The sequence below is a fragment of the Suncus etruscus genome, chromosome 11 (assembly GCF_024139225.1).
Source record: "Suncus etruscus isolate mSunEtr1 chromosome 11, mSunEtr1.pri.cur, whole genome shotgun sequence".
NCBI classification, from domain to species: Eukaryota; Metazoa; Chordata; class Mammalia; order Eulipotyphla; family Soricidae; genus Suncus; species Suncus etruscus.
Genome location: NC_064858.1, coordinates 55,969,168 through 55,988,900, shown reverse-complemented (window position 1 = coordinate 55,988,900; position 19,733 = coordinate 55,969,168). Strand labels below are relative to the sequence as shown.

Here is a 19,733-nt window from a genome sequence, read left to right as displayed (position 1 = left end):
TTTTTAAAGAAGTAAAGTTTATTACATTTAAAACAATACAGCAGAAATTTCAAAAATTTACTCATTAAATATAGTTTAAGTTTTTACAAATATTTTGAAAATGCAATTCATGTATGTTGCAACCTCAGAAGTTCAAATTCAAAACAAAACATGAAGGCAGTAGTCAGGGAATCATACCAGAGGATTCTGCCAAATATCTGTACAGATCAGTATATGCCTCTTCTGCCTGTGATACAGCAGGAAAAAAGTGACTCTGAATTTAAGTTAATGCAGAAAAAACATTATTACTTGAGCAGACCATGCTAAAATATAATTTACAATGATTAGTTTGCATTTAAGATGGTTAGTTATGCTTTTATTTTGAACCAATACAATTTAAATTAACTTAAAATGTATAGTATTTGTTCCATTTGGGGGGTACTAAACATTAGTTATCTGAGTAAATAAGATTGGAAAAAGCAAATGACCTGCTCCCTTTCATTATGCTTATCGCTTTCATACTAAATGCAAATAAATCAATACAGCATTAAGATTTTTCACATTAAATGAAGACTAGTGACTCATGAGGACAGACTGTACCATGTAGTATTTAAGAGATGAAACTTGCTATTGTCATCAACTCAAAACTGTAAATAACAGCAAGATTTACAAGCTCAAATAAACATTTGAATTAAAAAATTATGCTATTAAGGATACTCAAGTATCTTTGTCTTTTTTGAAATTGGTAAGATCTGAGTCATTTAAAAACCTGAAGACAAGTTGATTAAAGGAAAAATCTTCGTTTTTTTTTAAATAAAAATCTCAACTGTTAGGAGTTCACAAGATTATGATGTTGGCATGGAAACAACTGTTTTCTGTCAAAGAACCATCAACTTTCCCATAGTTGGAGTTCCTGCAAGCCAGCAATATAAAGATGTAAATCAGCTCACCCATGATTAAACTGGAAGTAGTTCTTCAAAAGCAGACTAAGACATCTCACCCAAAAAGATCTTTTAAATCATTGCTAGCTGAACTGTTATTAGTCATAGTAGTGGGTGGCTGTGCAAAGTTCTGTGGGTTAAAGAAAGGATTAGCCTGCACACCAAAGGCAGATTGTCCTATCATGTTCATCTGTGCTCCCATCACTGAGCTGCCCATTCCTGGAGACCCTTGAGGAGGTACAAACTGATTAAGCCACTGATTTGGTTTCTGCTGTGATAACTGGTTCATGCTAACTTTGGGTTTCTGAGGGCCAAAAAGATTATTAAGGGCAGACATATCTGTAGGTCGTTGTTGAGGTTGCTTTGTACCAGCAGGAGGAACACTCAGAGCATTGAAATTCGGCAAAGAGGAAGGTGTTCCCAATGGCATTTTGCTCACTCCAGATGTGCTTGGACCACTGAAAAAGTTCTGGTTTGTGTTAACTGGCATGCTGAATCCTGGAGTCTGAAAGCCCATGTTAGCATTTAAGGCATTTGTTAAATTTCTCTTTGTATTATCAACTGGTGTAGAAAACATCATGCCAAGGCCCATGGGAGGAACAGAAGTGAAGGTACTTGAAGCAGAAATGTTAGGGGTATTAACAGAAAGGCTTGAAAGAGACGACATATTGTTATCCATCAATGTATCTGTCAAGTCTTTAGTCTGAAAAACACGAGGGAATCAGTTCATTACTAAGAATTTCATTACATTTAATTAATTTAAATTACATTATAATGAGTAAGCACCTGATAAATTATAAAATTTAAAGTTAAAGGTAAAACTCATCAGTTTATAGTAGTAGCAAACCCAAGTCAAATTGAATCGACAACCTATTTTTTGTAAGGTTTTCACATGACCTTCTGTAATCTAATAGGAAACACCAATTCTGCACTCCAGTTAAATGAAATGTTTCTCCTCACAAAACAAACTATTCTTTTCATTAGCAAATGAGTATGACAGAAAAGGATACTCAATATTTTTACATTTTGAATTTTACTAACATTTTGTGGGAAATCTTTATTTGTATACATTTACCCACCCTCAAAATCCTTTTTTGCAATGAGGTTGGGGGCATCAGGACTATACCCCCAGCAATATTAGGCAGGAGAAGGAACATGCAATAATAGGGCTCAAACCCACGGTCTTCCATTTGAGACACATCTCCAGGCCCTCAAATACCTGACTTGAAAAGAATTTTCACTGATGAAGGATTTTAGAGATCAAGAATAACAGAAATATAATTTATCTGAGGTAGAAGCAAGAGAACATTTGGTCCACATCCAGTGATGTTTAGGTGCTACTCCTGGCTTTGTAGTTTATCCGTACAGCCTCATTTTTTAAGAGTAGTTGTTATGAAATGCCATAGACAGGAACTGACCTGTTTGACTGAAGCGACAGGTGTGTGCACCTGGGGTTTAAGAGGCTGCTGACTTTTCAACTTCTGTGCCTGCTCCTGTTCTTTTGCTAATTTTTGTTTTTCTTCAAGTGTCAGTGATGCCTTAAAATAAAAACAAAAATCAACTTGAAAGCAATTTCAAAAGTTCATTTGTAAATCAGAAATTTGGAGGATTTGGGGAGCTTTTTTTGCATTGACTTTTGAAATACATTAAGTCCTGGTATATTTGCCATGTAGTTTTCTTTTTTTTTTTTTTTTTTTTTTTTTTTTTGGTTTTTGGGCCACACCCGTTTGACGCTCAGGGGTTACTCCTGGCTATGTGCTCAGAAATCGCCCCTGGCTTGGGTGGACCATATGGGACGCCGGGGGATCGAACCGAGGTCCTTCCTTGGCTAGCGCTTGCAAGGCAGACACCTTACCTCCAGCGCCACCTACCCGGCCCCTGCCATGTAGTTTTCAAACTACCTCTATACTGATGCTATTGGTACATTACATTTCTTTCTTTCTTTTTTTTTTTTTTTTTTGGTTTTGGGGTCACACCCGGCAGTGCTCAGGGGTTACTCCTGGCTCTATGCCCAGAAATCGCTCCTGGCAGGCTCAAGGGACTATATGGGATGCCGGGATTCGAAGCACCGACCTTCTGATTGCAAGGCAAATGCCTATCTCTCAGGCCCCTGGTACACTATATTTCTAATGATTATTACAAAATTTAACTCTAGACAGAAATTCTCAAAATCTGTAATAAAAGTTCTCTAATATTAAAATCATTTTAAAAAGCAATCATTATAATTAACTTTTCTCCCTAAAAGGTAAGAATAAATGATTATATAATATATAAAATTAAGAATTGTTGTGCAACTAATCTCTTATTAGATAAAATAATTCTAAAGTAATATTATGCCCTCAATAACAAGTTAAGGAAGAAGGAAACAGTTTCTTTCACTAACAATGCCCACATCAAATTTGACATTTGTCTTTATATCAACTCAAAGTATGTTTATTTACAATTCTGTAAAGTAACTAACTAGTAACTCTGACTTTACAAACATTCTGACATTCGTATTTGTTAAATGAAGAGGAAAATTAGAAGACAATTAGTATTTATTTTACTTGAAAAATATCGTTTTTACTTTATTATTCAAGGTTAGAGAGAACAAGATTTAACAGGAAGCAAATGTATAATTAGATTTTAACATCTACTTATAATTTTTTTAAAAAATCACCCTGTAAAGTGCTGTTCTGTTGGTAAAATAGTTTGGCAATAACACATGCCTTATAGTCAGAACAAATCAAGTCTGTTTCCCACACTACATACACACTAAATGCAATCCCTACAGCACTGTCCTTTGGGATCCTTATTGCCACACAACAATGTACACTAAGTACTAAGTGTACGTACACATTACAGTGTGCAATTTCCAATGCACTGTAATCAAGTGAACAACCTCAGTTACTGCAATAGGAAAGGGAAGAGGGAAAATAATACTGATGATCTACCATAAATAAGGAAGTACAGAGGATTCATCATCACCAGCTATTCTTGCCAAATCTATCTAACAGAGAAAGAAAAATACTGACTTCCTGTCCATATTCAAAACTGCCATGGTAAGGGCTATAAGTAATAGTACAGTGGGTAAATCTTGCACAGACTTATATTAGGCCAACCCAGATATATTCCCTTATAAATTGCCAGGAGTGACCCCTGAGCATAACTGGGTATGTCTCCAAAACAAAAGAAAATAAAACAAACACCAAAAAAACCCTGCCGAGTTAAGAATCTAACAAACCATTTAAAAAATCCATTTTTTCTAGATAAAAAATAATAAAAAATTAAAAAAAATTTAAAAAAAAGGATTATTTAGTGTTTTTTGTCTCGTCCCGTCCGTCCGTCCTCCCGTCCGTCGTCGTCCCCCCCCCCCCCCCCCCCCCCGCATAGGCACAGTCATCCGAAACGGAAATCCCCTTGGCCTAAGAGATACAGAGTTTCTCTACCCTTGGAATATATTGTCATGGGATTATCTATAGACTCCTTTCACATTCATTTACTCTCCCCTTGGTGTTTTTGTGTCGTATGGAAGACTTCTGCTCCAATCTGAATGATAAAAACAGACCTCTAAATCTAGAGGTCTCAGTCTGTGCACAGGTCAAGGAGTGGAACTTATGATGAAGACTTTCTTTGTGATTTTAGAAGTTCTGTTTCCTCAATGTCATTTTAATCTGTCTTCTGTGGTTAGTGGTCTTGGCCCTTGCACTGAAACTTGGATGGAGCCTGGGATATCGTCTTTCGTTATGTTTCCAGAAGACCCGTTCAGTTGCAATTGCCTCAGTCAGGACTCTGGAATTAGAGGTCATGATTGTTATGCAGGACATAGACCAAACCCTAGACTAGGGCTTTCTTGTTGGTCCCAGAATACATACTGCCCGGTCATGGGTCTATCAGCCGGTCATCTGTAGATCACATTCTTGGCTTTTTGTTGATTTCTTTGCTTTGGGGTAGATATTGAAGTAGTTGTCCATTTTTTTAATTATATATTTACTTTTTCTTTCTTCTTTTCTCTTCTTCCTCTTTGCGTCTTGTCATATTTCCTATCTCAAGACCATGGCAACTATGTGGTGCATATTTTTATTGCTGCAGTGCTCACTGGATATCTTATTTGATTCCTCTTTTTGAACTGTTGTGGTGTTTCTCCTTCTTCTTTTCCCCTTCATCCCTCAAACCAAAGATGAGAGCCTCTAGAACTCTGCTCATAGTCAGCATAGTCGATTTTTACCCCATTATATTAGCTTTCTCTTCCTCAAACAAAACCACATAACTTGAACTTTCTAGTCCTGCCTCCCAATTAGAAGGGGCAATAATGGAGGCACCAAGACCAAACAGTTATAAGACCACTAAGTATTAAACTAGACACAGAAGGGACCACGCATTCTAGCAGCCCCCCTGGGGTGGAGATTGGAGGATATGGAAGGCAGGATGGGAGCGGTTGTGGGAGGACAATTCGTGGTCGGAATTCCCCTGATTCAATGTAAATATGTACCTGGAATATTACTGTGAACGATATGTAAGCCACTATAATTAAAATAAAAATTATATTTAAAAAATCCATTTTTTAATATAGAACAAAATATAAAGCAAGATTGTTGTGCTAAAAATGCATAGAATAAAAACTGGTACAGGAGCAATTAAGAGAGGCTAGACTAACATAGTACAGTGGGGGGCCGGAGAGATAGCATGGAGGTAAGGCGTTTGCCTTGCATGCAAAAGGACCATGGTTCGGATCCCGGCAGCCCATATGGTCCCCTGTGCCTGCCAGGAGCGATTTCTGAGCGTAGAGCCAGAAGTAAACACTGAGTGCTGCCGGGTGTGAACCCAGAAAAAAAAAAATGATAGAACAGTGGGTTGCCAGCCTGGATTTGGTCCCTGGCATTCCATTACGGTCTCCCGAGTCTACCAGGAGTGACTACTTAATGCAGAGGCAGGAGTAACCTAAGCACTGCCACATAAGGTTCAAAAAGCAAAGCAAAACAAAACAAAAATTAAGAAACTGTTAGTAGAGAAAATGGAGAACAATAAACATGAACCCCAGGTAAACAGAAAAATAAAGAGATACATTTTCTACATGGAAAATGAAGTAAAGAGATACATTGAAATGTTTCAAGGACGTTATAGCAGAAAGGAGAAAAAGTCAGACAACTTAACAATATTAATATTGTGAAGTTGGGAATAAAGTAACAATTTTACATGTTTATTTGCACCATTGTTCACTGATAACTTGCAAATTTCATATATATATATATATATAATCAAAGAAAATTTCTTGCTAAGATGCTAAAAATAAATAAGAAAAAGATGCTAAAAAATATTTCCAACGGAGCCGGCAAGATGGTGCTAGAGGTAAGGTGTCTGCCTTGCAAGTGCTAGCCAAGAAAGGACCACGGTTTGATCCCCCGGCATCCCATATGGTCCCCCCAAGCCAGGGGCAATTTCTGAGTGCTTAGCCAGGAGTAACCCCTGAGCATCAAACCGGTGTGGCCCAAAAAACAAACAAACAAAAAAAAAAAACCAAAAAAATATTTCCAAGCAACAATCTGTTGCTATACAATAATTTTGTATACAAATAATTCTGTAATATAAATAACACCAAATGAACAGTAAGTAGACTTACTCTTTTATGTTTACTGTGTGAGCCATCCTCTTTATTTTCTGACTCGCCACCAGTCAGAAAGTCCGTTCCAATGTTATTGAAGACTTTGTCAATCTGCTGAAATATTAAAAAGCCAATTGCTTAAATAGACATTAATAGAAATATAATTAAACTGCTTGACAATCAATACTATTAGATCAGGTATGTAGCTCTGTTGTAGAAGGTTTGGCTTAAATATGAGAAGCCTAAGGAAACCACAAAACTAAACAAAAATAAAATAATCGAATCCTTCAAATAAAACAAAATTTTCATGGAAAATGAAAATAATCTAAGCAAATTTCTTACCTGAGACCCAGCATTTGTAACTTTTAACTCCTCAGAAGTATTCATTTGATTCCCTATATCTAGAGACCTGCAGGAGAGAATTATATTTATGATAAAGCAATGAAGAGAAATGAGTATTTGGAGAGCAGAAGACAAATGCTTGCCTTGCCCATGCCTGACCCAGGTTTGATATCTAGTACCTCCTTTGATTCCCCTTGAGTCCACTAGCAAGGAGCAAACCCTGAGCACTTCTGAATGTACCTCTCTCCACCCACACATCCCCCCAAAGAAAAATGAGTATTTTTAACAAATTCATATTGGAAAATGGTTCACCTACATGTAATTTAAGCTGATTTATCCTTATAAAAATGTCATAATCTTTTTTTTTTCCTTTTTGGGCCACACCCAGTGACGCTCAGGGGTTACTCCTGGCTATGCACTCTTGGCTTGGGGGACCATATGGGATGTTGGGGGATCAAGCCTCGGTCTGTCCAAGGTTAGCGCGTGCAAGGCAAAAACACCCTACCGCTTGCACCACCACTCTGCCCCCCCCCCCAAATATCATAACCTTACTTTTTACTCTGGGTGTCATAAAAATCAAATAACCCTGATGGTTACCACTGAAAGCATATTACTCATAGAGAAGCAAACCAGGAACTAAGTGTAACCAAGTTTAGAATAGATGGTAGTACCTTTTTTTTTGGACTGAGTCAACACAGAACTACTTAAAACAGTGCTATGTGCCAGACCTACGCCTTAAAAATGAATTTAGCTACTAAGAAGAAAAAAAAAAGTCTCGTTTATATCTTTTTTTTTTTTTTTTTTGGTTTTTGGGCAAAACCCAGAGGCTTCAGGGGTTACTCCTGGTTCTGTGCTCAGAAATCGCTCCTGGCAGGCCTGGGGATCATATGGGATGCCGGGATTTGAACCACTGTCCATGCGGGGCTGGCCACATACAAGGCAAACGCCTACCACCACTGTGCTATCTCTCCGGCTCCTTATTTACATCTTAAACATGTGTGTGTATATATATATATATATATATATACACATAACAAATATTAAAATTTGTGCTCTGCTAAAAATTTTTACAAATAATTTTTCATGGTTCCTATGCCAATACAGTCATCAAACATCACAAAAAATATACATCACAGAATACTTGGGGGCACAATTCAAAACCCTGTGTAGTTCATTAAACCTTCATCTTACATTGAGCAAAATCTAGATTCTATTCAGGGAATTTGCTCATAGCTGGTAACAATTCAAATGATTTTCAGGCTCAAGATTTATAAATAAGCATTGTAAATCGTATTTTTCTCTGAGAAAAAGATACAGAGTAAAGATCTGATTTTAATGAACTGGCATTTTCCAATGACAATTTTCTTTTCTTCAATTGAGCATTAGTATTTTAAAACAATTCAGAAAATCATCCCTGAAAATAATGAATGTGTGCAGTACATAATTTATGTAGAGTTAAGAGAAAAGATAAAAAAATCAAAATCATTTGTTTTTATTTTTTGCTTTTTAGACCACATCCAGTGGTACTCAGGTCTTACTCCTGACTCTGCACTCGAGGATGACTACTGATGGTTCTCAGGGCACGATATGGGGTACTGGGGATTGAACCCAAGTTGACCATGTACAAGGTAAATGCCCTACCCACTGTTCTATCACCTTGACCCCCAAACATCAAATATTTTATGATATTTTTAAATAATTATACTAGTCATCAGTACCCAAAGTATCCCAGTACACCATGCTGCGTTTGCAATAACTAATGATAGGAGAATTTCTCAGATATATACCAAGGATTGAACCAAAACCAGGGCTTCACATATATGAAGCAAGTGCCTTACCACTGAGGCATATCTGTAGACCCTAGAATTTTCTTTCTATAGAGAAAATGCTAAATTAAAATATTATACTTTTGTACTCAGAAATGATACTAGCTTTCCAATAATACTCAATTTTAACTCAATGCAAATGATTCAAGTTTTAGAACATCCTTAAGTGTTTTACCTATGATCAACTATAAATCTACTAACTTTTCTAAGCCATATTATAAAAAAAAATCAGTTGAAATAACTTTAATATCACTCTTAAATAATATATAATTCATATGTGACCTACTTACTTCTGCTGCTCTTGCATTATATGAAGCTGCTCCAGTTTGGTCTTATGTTCAGACTCCAATCTATTAAGCATCTCTTTTATGACGGAAATGAAAGAATTGAACTGATATAATAAGAAATTGATATTGTCATCATATTAGCAACAAATATAATCAAATCTACATAAACTACATGCTCTTAGAATACTTTTGTATACTGATGACACAGAGGATGAAATTTTTAATTTTTGTTTTGTTTGGTTTTGGTTTTGGGCCACACCCGGTGACACTCCAGGGTTACTCCTAGCTATGTGCTCAGAAACCACTCCTGGCTTGAGGGACTGTATGGGACGCCAGAGGATCGAACCGCCATCCATCCTAGGTTAACGGTTGCAAGGCAGAAGCCTTATTACTTGAGCCACCACTCTGGCCCCAAAATTTTAAATTCTTTAAAATGTCTCAATGAGCTGTTTATCCTCAGAAGTCTAATAATATTCATTTGCTCAGTCTTATAAATTTTCATTTTAAGCATTATTACATATTCTCTAGATAAAATCAATCAACTATCTTATTTTATGCATGAATACATAAATAAATATACCTAGAAATAATCCACTTAGGAATGCATTGAAAATTCCTGTTTTGGGGCCAGAGTGGACAGGTAGTAGGGAGCATGCCTCACCTATAAGCTGGCCCTAGTTATATCCCTGGCACAACACTGTCCTCCAAGTATCACAGAGAGAAGCTCTGGAAACCACAAGTATTAGGTCTGTTAACACTTCCAGGGTAGCCCAGGTAATCTTCAGCATCACAGGACCCAAGAACCACATCAAGGCAATAGCATTTAGATCAGGGGTCTCAAACTCAATTTACTGGGGGCCACAGGAAGCAAAGTCGGGGTGAGGCAGGGCCACATAAGGAATTTTGCTTACCGAATATTCACAATAAAAAATCGCATTAGTAAGAAAAATAATCGCAAAAAATCACATTAAACATTTGCATACCCTGATCGGAACTGCTCGGGATATGCGAATGTTTAATGAGACTTTTTTCATACTAATGCGATTTTTATTGCGATTATTCGCTAAGCGAATAATCGTGAATACTGCAATATTTGAAGGCCGCCCACAGAGGGCGGCAAACGGCCCGGGTCGCGAGTTTGAGACCCCTGATTTAGCTCCTAGTCCAGTTGGCTGAGAATTACTAGGAATCCCTGAGAACCCCCCTAACGACCCCCCCCCAAAATTGCTGTTTACTACACTGTTATTAAAACATTTGGTTAAAATGACTTTTATCCTATGAAAAGATAATAGAAATACTAAATATATGCAGCTCAACTTTCAACTAATTAAAGTACATGAAGTATATCTAACAATATGCTATGTGTAGTCCAAACATTTGTTATAAGGGGTTGGTGGAGTAGATAATATAGCAGGTAAGGGGCCTCTTAGTCACCTGAGCAATAGCAGAATTAGAATCTCTGAGCACTGCCAGGCATGGTCCTCCAACTACCACCACACCACCACCACCACTACCACTACCAAAAACAAAACAAAAAAAAAATAAAAAAACACACACAAAAAAAAATCTTTTAGTCTGGCAAGTATTACAAACAGAATGTGCATGAAAAGCACAACTGAAGCCTGCAACATGGGGTGAAAATTGAGTCTACAATTCATAAAATGATGTGTGACTCCGAGAGCACAACTGTGTATACGTGTGACCTACATATATATGTCCCTTATATGTCACAAAAAATATATGGGGCCTGATGCAGCTAAACATATACATTACATTCAGCTGACCCTAGGTTGAATCTCCAGCATCACAGACAGTCCCCAAAGCACTGTCAGGAGTCGTTTTTAAGCACCACCAGAAGTGGTTCCCCAGTTCAAAAACATCAACAAGATGTTTGCTATCAACAAGAAGGCAAGATAAGAAATAAATGTTTAACATGTTAAAAAAAATAACCATAATAAAAACCCTTCTAGAAGAGTAAGATATGTAGCACACTGCTATGGTAACTGCAGAAATGAAGCTATAATTTTTATGTTACTCCTTTGCCAAACATTTAGCATATTTTCAGTATGTAAATATCTAGAGCATACAGATATTTGATATTTGAAGTATATGTATAGCAGTGTCAACCTATCTTCTTCCATTATTCCCTATCATTCTGTAGATATTTCTAAGTCAAAATGCTCTATTTCTTCTTTTTATTTAATTATTTATTTAACCATAACTAGTAGTGCCAGGGACATTTGTGGGGGCCATGCAGTGCTGGAGCTTTGAATTCAGACCTCCAGCTTGCAAAGCACACATATGTATGTTACTCCACCCTGGATTTACGTGTAGCACCTGAGACCCACCCATTTCTGGGAGGGGTCTTGGGAACCGGATAATAGGTGTGACCTTACCTGCTAAGCCCGGCCCATTCCTGGGAGGGGTCTTGGAATAGGCAGATAAACCCGGTAGCCAGGGGATTAGGGGCTTTTGCCTTTTGGCCCTGCTGGGCTCTCTGAGGGAGATGGCTGAAAAAGGATAAGACGCAGGGCAAGCCTAGAATGGCTGTATGCTTGAAAGGTTATGAGATAGGCCACACACATGTGGTGGCGAGGGCCTAAATAAAGATGATTCTTCCTGAAGCCTGCCTGTGAGTGAGTGATTTCGCGTTTCACCTGGGCCTGAAACTCGCCGGTTCATGGGGTTGCTGAGCCACGTGGCCTGGGATGGCAAAAAGAAATCCATCGCCATCCACCGCCATCCAGCACCATCGTTATTATTTAACACTACATATGTACACTTTGGACTATCTCCCAGTTCTATTTATTCTTTGTGTCTCACAGGTTCTAAAATGGTCAACATTTAGTTCCTCATTCTGCATTTTGTGAGTGTAGGCATCCCTACGATTACATGTAAACGGATAGACTAGGCAAAGGCAACGTAGAATGTCTTATTCCTGATTCTTATTCCTTTATCGAGAAAATACTATTTCTATCTCCTTAGCAGACTTTCTTTCCAACTTTGGTGAAATATTTATCACTTACGTGAGGCAGACCCAACAGTGGTATCCAGGTAACAGAGCTAAGAACTCACTCAAAGGCCAAAAGGACCTGAATCCTATCAGCCAAGAAAGCGAGCTTCAGTAGCAGATCCCAGCTAAGCCTTAGCCTCAAGAAACTAAGGTGACACTCCAGCTAAGCCACATCCTGACTTGGCTACTATGAAGGATTTTTGTTTGTTTTGCAGTGCTGGATAATGGACCCCAGGCCTCATACATAAAAGGCCAAGTGCTTTTCTGCTGGGTTACATCCCCAGGCCTAAGTAGTTTCTGGTTTGTTTCAAATAAATATTGTTTTAAATAATTAACTTATAGCAATTTCTTATAGCAATATGTTACAAATATACATCTTCAAAAGATAAGTTAGCTCTCTAGTGCTGAATCTGAAGTGACTTCAAATATATACACATCTTTAAGCATTCTGTGCATTCACCACCTACCAGTTAATCTTTCAGTAACTATCCTTGGGATAAAGAGAAAGCACAGGGGTCAAGGCACAGGCCTTGCAAGCAGCAAGTCCCGATTTACTTCCAGGCACATGGTTCCACAAACATGGTTGGTGAGGTTCCAGAAATCTTTAAGAAGTGTCAGATGTGGCCCAGGAAGCCTCCTAGCCCCTGTGAAGTGCACTGGTAATTGCTGGCACTCCAGCAGCCCCACCCTTCAGGCCTCTGTACTGAAACAGCCAAATCACCAGGAGGGGCAAATAGCCCCCAAAATTTATCCTTTACCTCTGAGATAACCAACTTTTGTTACTTAGTTCTTTGGCATAATTTTCTTTGTTTCAGCAATCTTATCTTATAATAAATTTCTATGTTAAATGACAAAAAAAGGAAAAAAACAACCTTGCAAATTAAATATATACAGTAAATAACAAAAACAGTTCTACCTGATTAAGATTAAGATTGTTTTCAATACTCAGGGGAATCAAATGAGGCAGTACTTTTCCAGCCAGCTGTTCTTTGGTGATTCCCAACTTCTTATGTGTAAAAGTACACTTGTATATACCTAGTAGAAAAGATAAAAAAATTTTGTAATTTAGTACTACAAATTAGAATTTGGGAAAACAATCATGTATCTTCATGAAATATCTTCAAAAGCAGTACAGTTAAGTTTTCCCTATTATTACACCAAGAATAATGTTACATAAGGATCAGAATGATTTCAGTTTCATCATGTGTCTATATTAAACATTGTGACAATATTTATTCTGGATTCTTTTCAGTATGTTTTAATGGCATAATATTAAAAAATTATCAAAAATAGATACAATTATGCAAGAGTCAAGTTAGAAACTGTCCCTTACCCTAAAATATCTAAATATATATTTCAGATCTTACTCCAATTTCAGATAACTATAGACATAGATCTAGTGAAAATTTAAGTCCGAGGCCAGAGTGATAGCAGAGCGAATAGGGCTTTTGCCTTGTATGCAGCCAACCTAGATTCAATCCCTGGCATCCCATATAGTCACCTGAGCCTGCCTAAGGACAGAGCCAGGAGTAACCCCTGAGTGCTGCCAGGTGTGTGTCCCTCCCCCTCCAGAAAAAAATTTTTTAAGTCTTACATTTTATTCACTTCCTTAACCAATCAGAGTCAAAATATTTGAACAATAGCTCCAAAATACTTCCTTACTGTCTCACCTATTTACTCAAAAGTCAGACTCTGTTATTTCATCTGTTCCATAAAGCACTGACTGATAAAATGAGCACATCTGCTATTCATTCTCAGAATGAATTTGTGTTCTGTTTTTCCATAAGCTAATGTTTTATGACAGTCTCCTATAATTCCCACTACGATAATTTACACTAGATAGGCACTTTACACTAGATAATTTACACTAGATAATTACACTAGATAGGCACTTTGCTTTAATAGCATTACTGAATTCTCACAAGAATTTTATAATGGGAACTAGATGAACAGTACAAAAGGTAAGGCGTTTGCCTTGCAAGTGACCAACCCAGATTTAATCCCTGGCATCCTTGTGGTCCCCAAACCTTGAGAAGTGATCCTTGAGAGCAGAGCCAGGAATTAGTCCTGAGTACTGATTGGATGTGGCCACAAAATAAAACAAAATAAAAAGATTACAATAACATTATTATTTTTACTGCCATCTAACAAGATAAAGAAACTTTCCAAAGTTACTTCAGGAACTGACAGTCAGCAACAGGGCTTAATCTCTTCCTGTGATATCAAACACCTTATCAGTAGAACTTTTATGAGCCTAAACGCTTTAAGCCATATTCCAAATGTTCAATAGAGTTCCATAATAAACTACTTGCTGACCAGTCCCACAAATATTTATTGGCAACTACTTATAAAGCAGGCACTATAGAGTTGATAACAATGCACAACAAAGTAATAAAGGTTTTCTTCAAAGTTAATGAAGTTTCAAATTTAGTAAAATGTGAACTTGTTAATGTCTATGTGATTCTAAAACTTTGTGATTCTTTGTGATTCTAAACTATGTGTTTGCTTCTATTACTAGAGCAAATCATTTTTAGATTGGATCCTTAGAACCATAACTATATACAATCAATTTCAGAGTTTCTAAAAAGAGGAATTTGCAATTATGCAGAGAGACCATATATAAGGCTAATTTATTTCACCAGCACATCACTTTAGCAATGTGGCTATGATTTAAACATATAAATTAAAATAAAAAAACATAAATTAAAATAAAATTGTGTGATCTTGTATAACTTATTTCACTTCTCTAATATTCAGTTTCCTTATTGTAAAACAGATATAAAAAATCTCACTAAATTTTGTAGAGAACTAAAGGTAACAGAAAATTAGACTAATGCCTATTAATAACTGGGCATAAAATAAACACTATTTTATCACTAGGAAGCAATGGCATTAGCATTTTAAGTAGATTTGTTTGCCTCTCTTATTTGGTACTATTTTACAGACAAAACAATATGTTATGATGCTTGTAAAGCTGTAATTCCCAAATGTCTTCTTCCTTTGCAAATGCCAAGGTTGTACTGCTTATGCTAAAATTAACACAACACTATATCATGGCATTTATCTCATCACTTTTGAATTACTAAATGCTACACACATTAATAGCACAATGGTTATACAAAATAAAAACTAATTTACATCTGTAAATAAAACAGTAACAAGTAAGATTACGTTTTCAGCTACCTAAAATTCCCATGAGGACAGCGGGTTCCTTGGATGGAATTTGTTGTAAGAAGGGCAGGATATCATCAAGTACAAACCATTTATCCAAGTATTCCAAAATCTTTCCTAAGCACACTAATGAATTTACACGAACCTATTGAAAGAGGTAAATTGCATTAGTCACTTTAAGTCTTTGTAATCTAAAATAAAATACTTAAGTGTAAATTTAATCTTCATATAGATATCATCTCATTCTTTATCAATATAGGAAATTTACAAATATACAGATTCTCCTGACTTGTTTCAGAAAGAACTTATGTCTTTTTATTTAAAAAGAATGGGGGAAAAATGGGAGGTGGTGGAAAAATAGCACAGCGGTAGGGCGTTTGCCTTAGACGTAGAAGGACAGTGGTTTGAATCCCAGCATCTCATATGGTCTCCTGAGCCTGCCAGGACGATTTCTGAGCATAGTCAGGAGTAACTCCTGAGTGCTGCCGGGTGTGAGCCAAAAAAAAAAAAGAATCTGTTCCCATCAAGTGATCAACTTCTACTGGGCCTCCCATATTTTCATTTGATTCATTTTTAAAATATTTTAACATGTAAGGGGTATCTATCTTTGTTATATATATTAAGTTTTGTGTATTTCTAAATATGCCTGTAATCAAGTCACAAGAATCTGACATTTAAGAAATTTTCACCAAGGGCCCGGAGAGATAGCACAGCGGTGTTTGCCTTGCAAGCAGCCGATCCAGGACCAAAGGTGGTTGGTTCGAATCCCGGTGTCCCATATGGTCCCCCGTGCCTGCCAGGAGCTATTTCTGAGCAGTTAGCCAGGAGTAACCCCTGAGCACCGCCGGGTGTGGCCCAAAAACAAAAAAAAAAAAAAAAAAAAAAAAAAAAAAGAAATTTTCACCAAGAAAAAAAAAAAAAGAAATTTTCACCAAAGGTTTTCATAACCCTGACTATATTATAGTATGTACTATAGTACTATACTCAGGGGCAGAGATAGTGCCAGAATTAAAGTTCTTTTTTTTCCCCTTTGATGTTCCCAGGTATTGAAGTCAGTACTTCATATATGCAAGATAAGTGCTGATACTGAGCTACATCTCTAGCCAGGGAGTAAGGTTCCTGCCTTGCATGCCGCTGTTCCCAGTTTGGTCCCTGGCACCTAATTTCTCCAAACTAATGCCTGGGCAATGCATGAACACAAAGCTACAAGTAGCTTCCAGGTACCACTGGATGTAGCCACAAACCAAAATTTAAAAAAAAGCTCATTTAAAATAATAATACGTTGGGCCAGAGTGGTGGTGCAGAGTTAGGGCGTTTGCCTTGCACACAGCTGACCAAGGACGGACCACGGTTTGATCCCCCAGCATCCCATATGGTCCGCTGAGCCAGGGGCCATTTCTGAGTGCAGAGCCAGGAGTAGTCCTTGAGCATCACTGTGTGTAAAGTCCCCCCACCCCCCAAAAAATAAAATAAAATAAAATGCATGTTCTGTACCCTATTTTTTAGTTGGAAATCATTAAAGGAGTATTTTTTGAGTCATGGTTACTATCCCAGTGGAACTTCAATTTTCATAAAACAAATTACACAGGGCCAGAGAGATAGCGCAGCGGTAGGGCATTTGCCTTGCACGTGGCTAACCCAGGACAGACCTGGGTTAGATCCCCGGCATCCCATATGGTTTCCCCAAGCCAGAAGCGATTTCTGCGCATATAGCCAGGAGTATCCAGAGTGTCACCGGGTGTGACCCAAAATCTGCCCCCCAAAAAAACCAAATTACAGAACGCAGAAAACAGCTTAGTTTTAGAAAAGCACCATTTTTCTTCAAGAAAAGTAAACTTTTTCTTCTAAAACATAATATATAACCATTTTCTCAAATTCAAATCTAAGGTCTATTAAAAGTTTTTCAAAAGGGTTATCTGGGGACTGGAGAGGCATTTTGCCTTGCATGCAGCCAACCCAGGGTGGATGGTAGTTCAAATCCCAGCACACCAAACGGTCCCCAGAGCCTGCCAGGAACAATTTCTGAGCACAGAGCCAGGAGTAAACCCAAAGCGTCAGCAGGTGTGGCCCCAAAACAAAAAAAGATTATCTGAAGTCCTGATGTGCTTTTAGAATCAGTCTTCGAATTACTGAAATGAATGAGTATAGATGTATATCTATATGTATATAAAACATATAAATAAATAAAACTCTAAGTTATTTTATTTTGTTATGTAATCATGTTTAGTCATGAAGAAACTGTTTTAGAGCATGGCTTAGGTAATTTCTTAAAGGGAATCTTAAAAACTGAAATTTTAAATTTTATCATCTATTGTGAACTTTTATTCATAAAATCCAGGAAATCTGGGGAAAGGGGTTGCACCATTCATTGCATAGTCCTGAGCAATACTGATAGCACCCCACAAGCACAGAACCAGGAGCAGCCTCTGAGCACTACTGACCACAGTTCTGACTCTCTTCCCAAGACTCAGGAACAAGTGACTTGCCCAAAGGCAAAAGAAATAGTCAAAATTAAAATTCAAGCTTTCTGGGGGCCAGAGCAATAGCACAGTGGTAGTGTTTTTGCCTTGCATGCAGCCAACCTCGATTTTCAACATCCCGTATGGTCCCCTTAGCCTGCCAGGAGTGATTTCTAAGCTCAGAGCCAGGAGTAACCTCTGAGAGCCGCTAGGTGTAGCCCAACCCCCCTAAAAATAAATAAACAAAACTCAAGTTTTCTAACTATTGAATATTGATTTATAATGTTATTCTGATTTTGGTGTTTTCATCTGAGCTTTTCTACCCAAAAACATTTAAATGGATTAAAATTGTTGCAAAGTAAAAATCATGCCATTTATACAGCTTTTTTCTACAACTAAATTGAGTAGCAACAGAACTTTTTACTCAAATTCACACTCTACTAAATATAGGTGAGATTGACAAAAATTCTAACTGCAACTATAACATTTACTAAGCATGAAACATCAATATAAGAACTGAAGGGGGGCCAGAGTGATAGCACAGTGGCTAGGGCATTTGTCTTGCACGCAGCTGACCTGCCTCCCCTGTGGTCCCCAAGTGACTTTTGAGTGCAGAGCTGAATGACCCCTGATCAAAGCCAGGTGTGCTCCCTCCACCCAAATAAAGAAACTAATGAGAAAGATATTCCTTCTTGTGCTCGCTTAAGCAGAACATATACTAAAATTGGAACGATACAGAGAAGATTAGCATGGCCCCTGCGCAAGGATGACACGCAAATTCGTGAAGCGTTCCATATTTTTTTCTGGTGCTGACTACTGGTCACCCCAGTAATCTGCCCACATAAACCAAGCTTCAAGTAAAAATTAAAAAAAAAAAAAAAAAAAAGATATTCCTTCTTTCTTCTAAAGCTATACTTATTTTTTGATCCCTCCCTCCTTTTAAAGTTGTATTTAAATATTCAACATTATTTATATTTTAAATATAATAGAAAAATAATTACTACCTTCTATTATACCTATAATACCTTCTATAATACCTTCTATTATAATAAAAAAATAATTACTACCTTCCTTATTAAGCAACAAAGTGTAAAACACAAAATTTTTTTTTGGTTTTGCTTTTGGGACATCCCAGCAATAAATGGTCAGGGCTTACTCCTGGCTCTGCACTCAAGGACCACTCCTGGTAGGGTTCCAGAGACCAAATGTGTGGCATAGGGAGAGAACCCAGGTTAGCTGCATACAAGGCAAGTGCCCTTCCCAATGTACATCTCTTCTTAAATAAAATTTATATTTATATATCTAGGCCTTAACCCTAGGTTTCTGAATGCATTTATTTTCCTCACTTGTGTTTTTATAAATAGCTTCACCATATTCTATGTTTGTTATTTTTAAGAAGGGAGAGATTAGACTAAAAATAATTGTAGTTTATAAAAGGAAGCCATTCGAAAAGTTTTTATGTGAATTCATCAAATTAAACATTATAAAATCAGGCAGGAGAGATAGCATAGAGGTAAGGCGTTTGCATGCAGAAGGACAGTGGTTCAAATCCCGGCATCCCATATGGTCCCCTGAGCCTGTCAGGAGTGATTTCTGAGCGTGCAGCCAGGAGTAACCCCTGAGTGCTGCTGGGTGTGACCCAAAAACAAAACAAAACAAAAAAAAAAAACGAACAAAAAAACATGATAAAATCACCTACAACAAAAAAGTGAGTTATAGCAGAAAAAGATTAAGGGAAAAAAATTACACAAATTCCCTACTGATACACTCAAAAGTTAGAAAATAAAGATGTACTATCACCAAATTATATATCAGGAAAAATAGCTGGTATCATGATACTACATATAGGTTTTTTATATATATATGTTACATATAGCAAATTAGAAAAAGGTCATTAAACATTAACATTAAGAAATACAAACCTAGGCCCGGAGAGATAGCACAGCGGCGTTTGCCATGCAAGCAGCCAATCCAGGACCAAAGGTGGTTAGTTCGAATCCCGGTGTCCCATATGGTCCCCCGTGCCTGCCAGGAGCTATTTCTGAGCAGACAGCCAGGAGTAACCCCTGAGCAACACCGGGTGTGGCCCAAAAACCAAAAAAAAAAAAAAAAAATACAAACCTATAAAAATGGG

General features: G+C 37.3%; 1 protein-coding gene and 1 non-coding gene across 2 annotated transcripts in view; one reads left to right on the top strand and one right to left on the bottom strand.

The window, feature by feature from the left end:
- SCYL2 (SCY1 like pseudokinase 2) overlaps positions 1-19,733 on the bottom strand; it is a 56,998-nt gene continuing 37,265 nt past the window's right edge. Inside the window, exons 11-17 of the mRNA XM_049782806.1 lie at positions 15,153-15,285; positions 12,886-13,004; positions 8,960-9,060; positions 6,844-6,910; positions 6,520-6,615; positions 2,339-2,458; positions 1-1,623 (exon numbers count right to left, since the gene is read on the bottom strand). Of these exons, the coding sequence (XP_049638763.1) occupies positions 976-1,623; positions 2,339-2,458; positions 6,520-6,615; positions 6,844-6,910; positions 8,960-9,060; positions 12,886-13,004; positions 15,153-15,285 (1,284 nt within the window). The 3' untranslated portion in view covers positions 1-975. The remainder of the gene's footprint in view (positions 1,624-2,338; positions 2,459-6,519; positions 6,616-6,843; positions 6,911-8,959; positions 9,061-12,885; positions 13,005-15,152; positions 15,286-19,733) is intronic.
- Positions 18,294-18,400, top strand: LOC126023433 (U6 spliceosomal RNA). Its single transcript, XR_007500556.1, has one exon. It is a non-coding gene; the product is annotated as a U6 spliceosomal RNA (small nuclear RNA).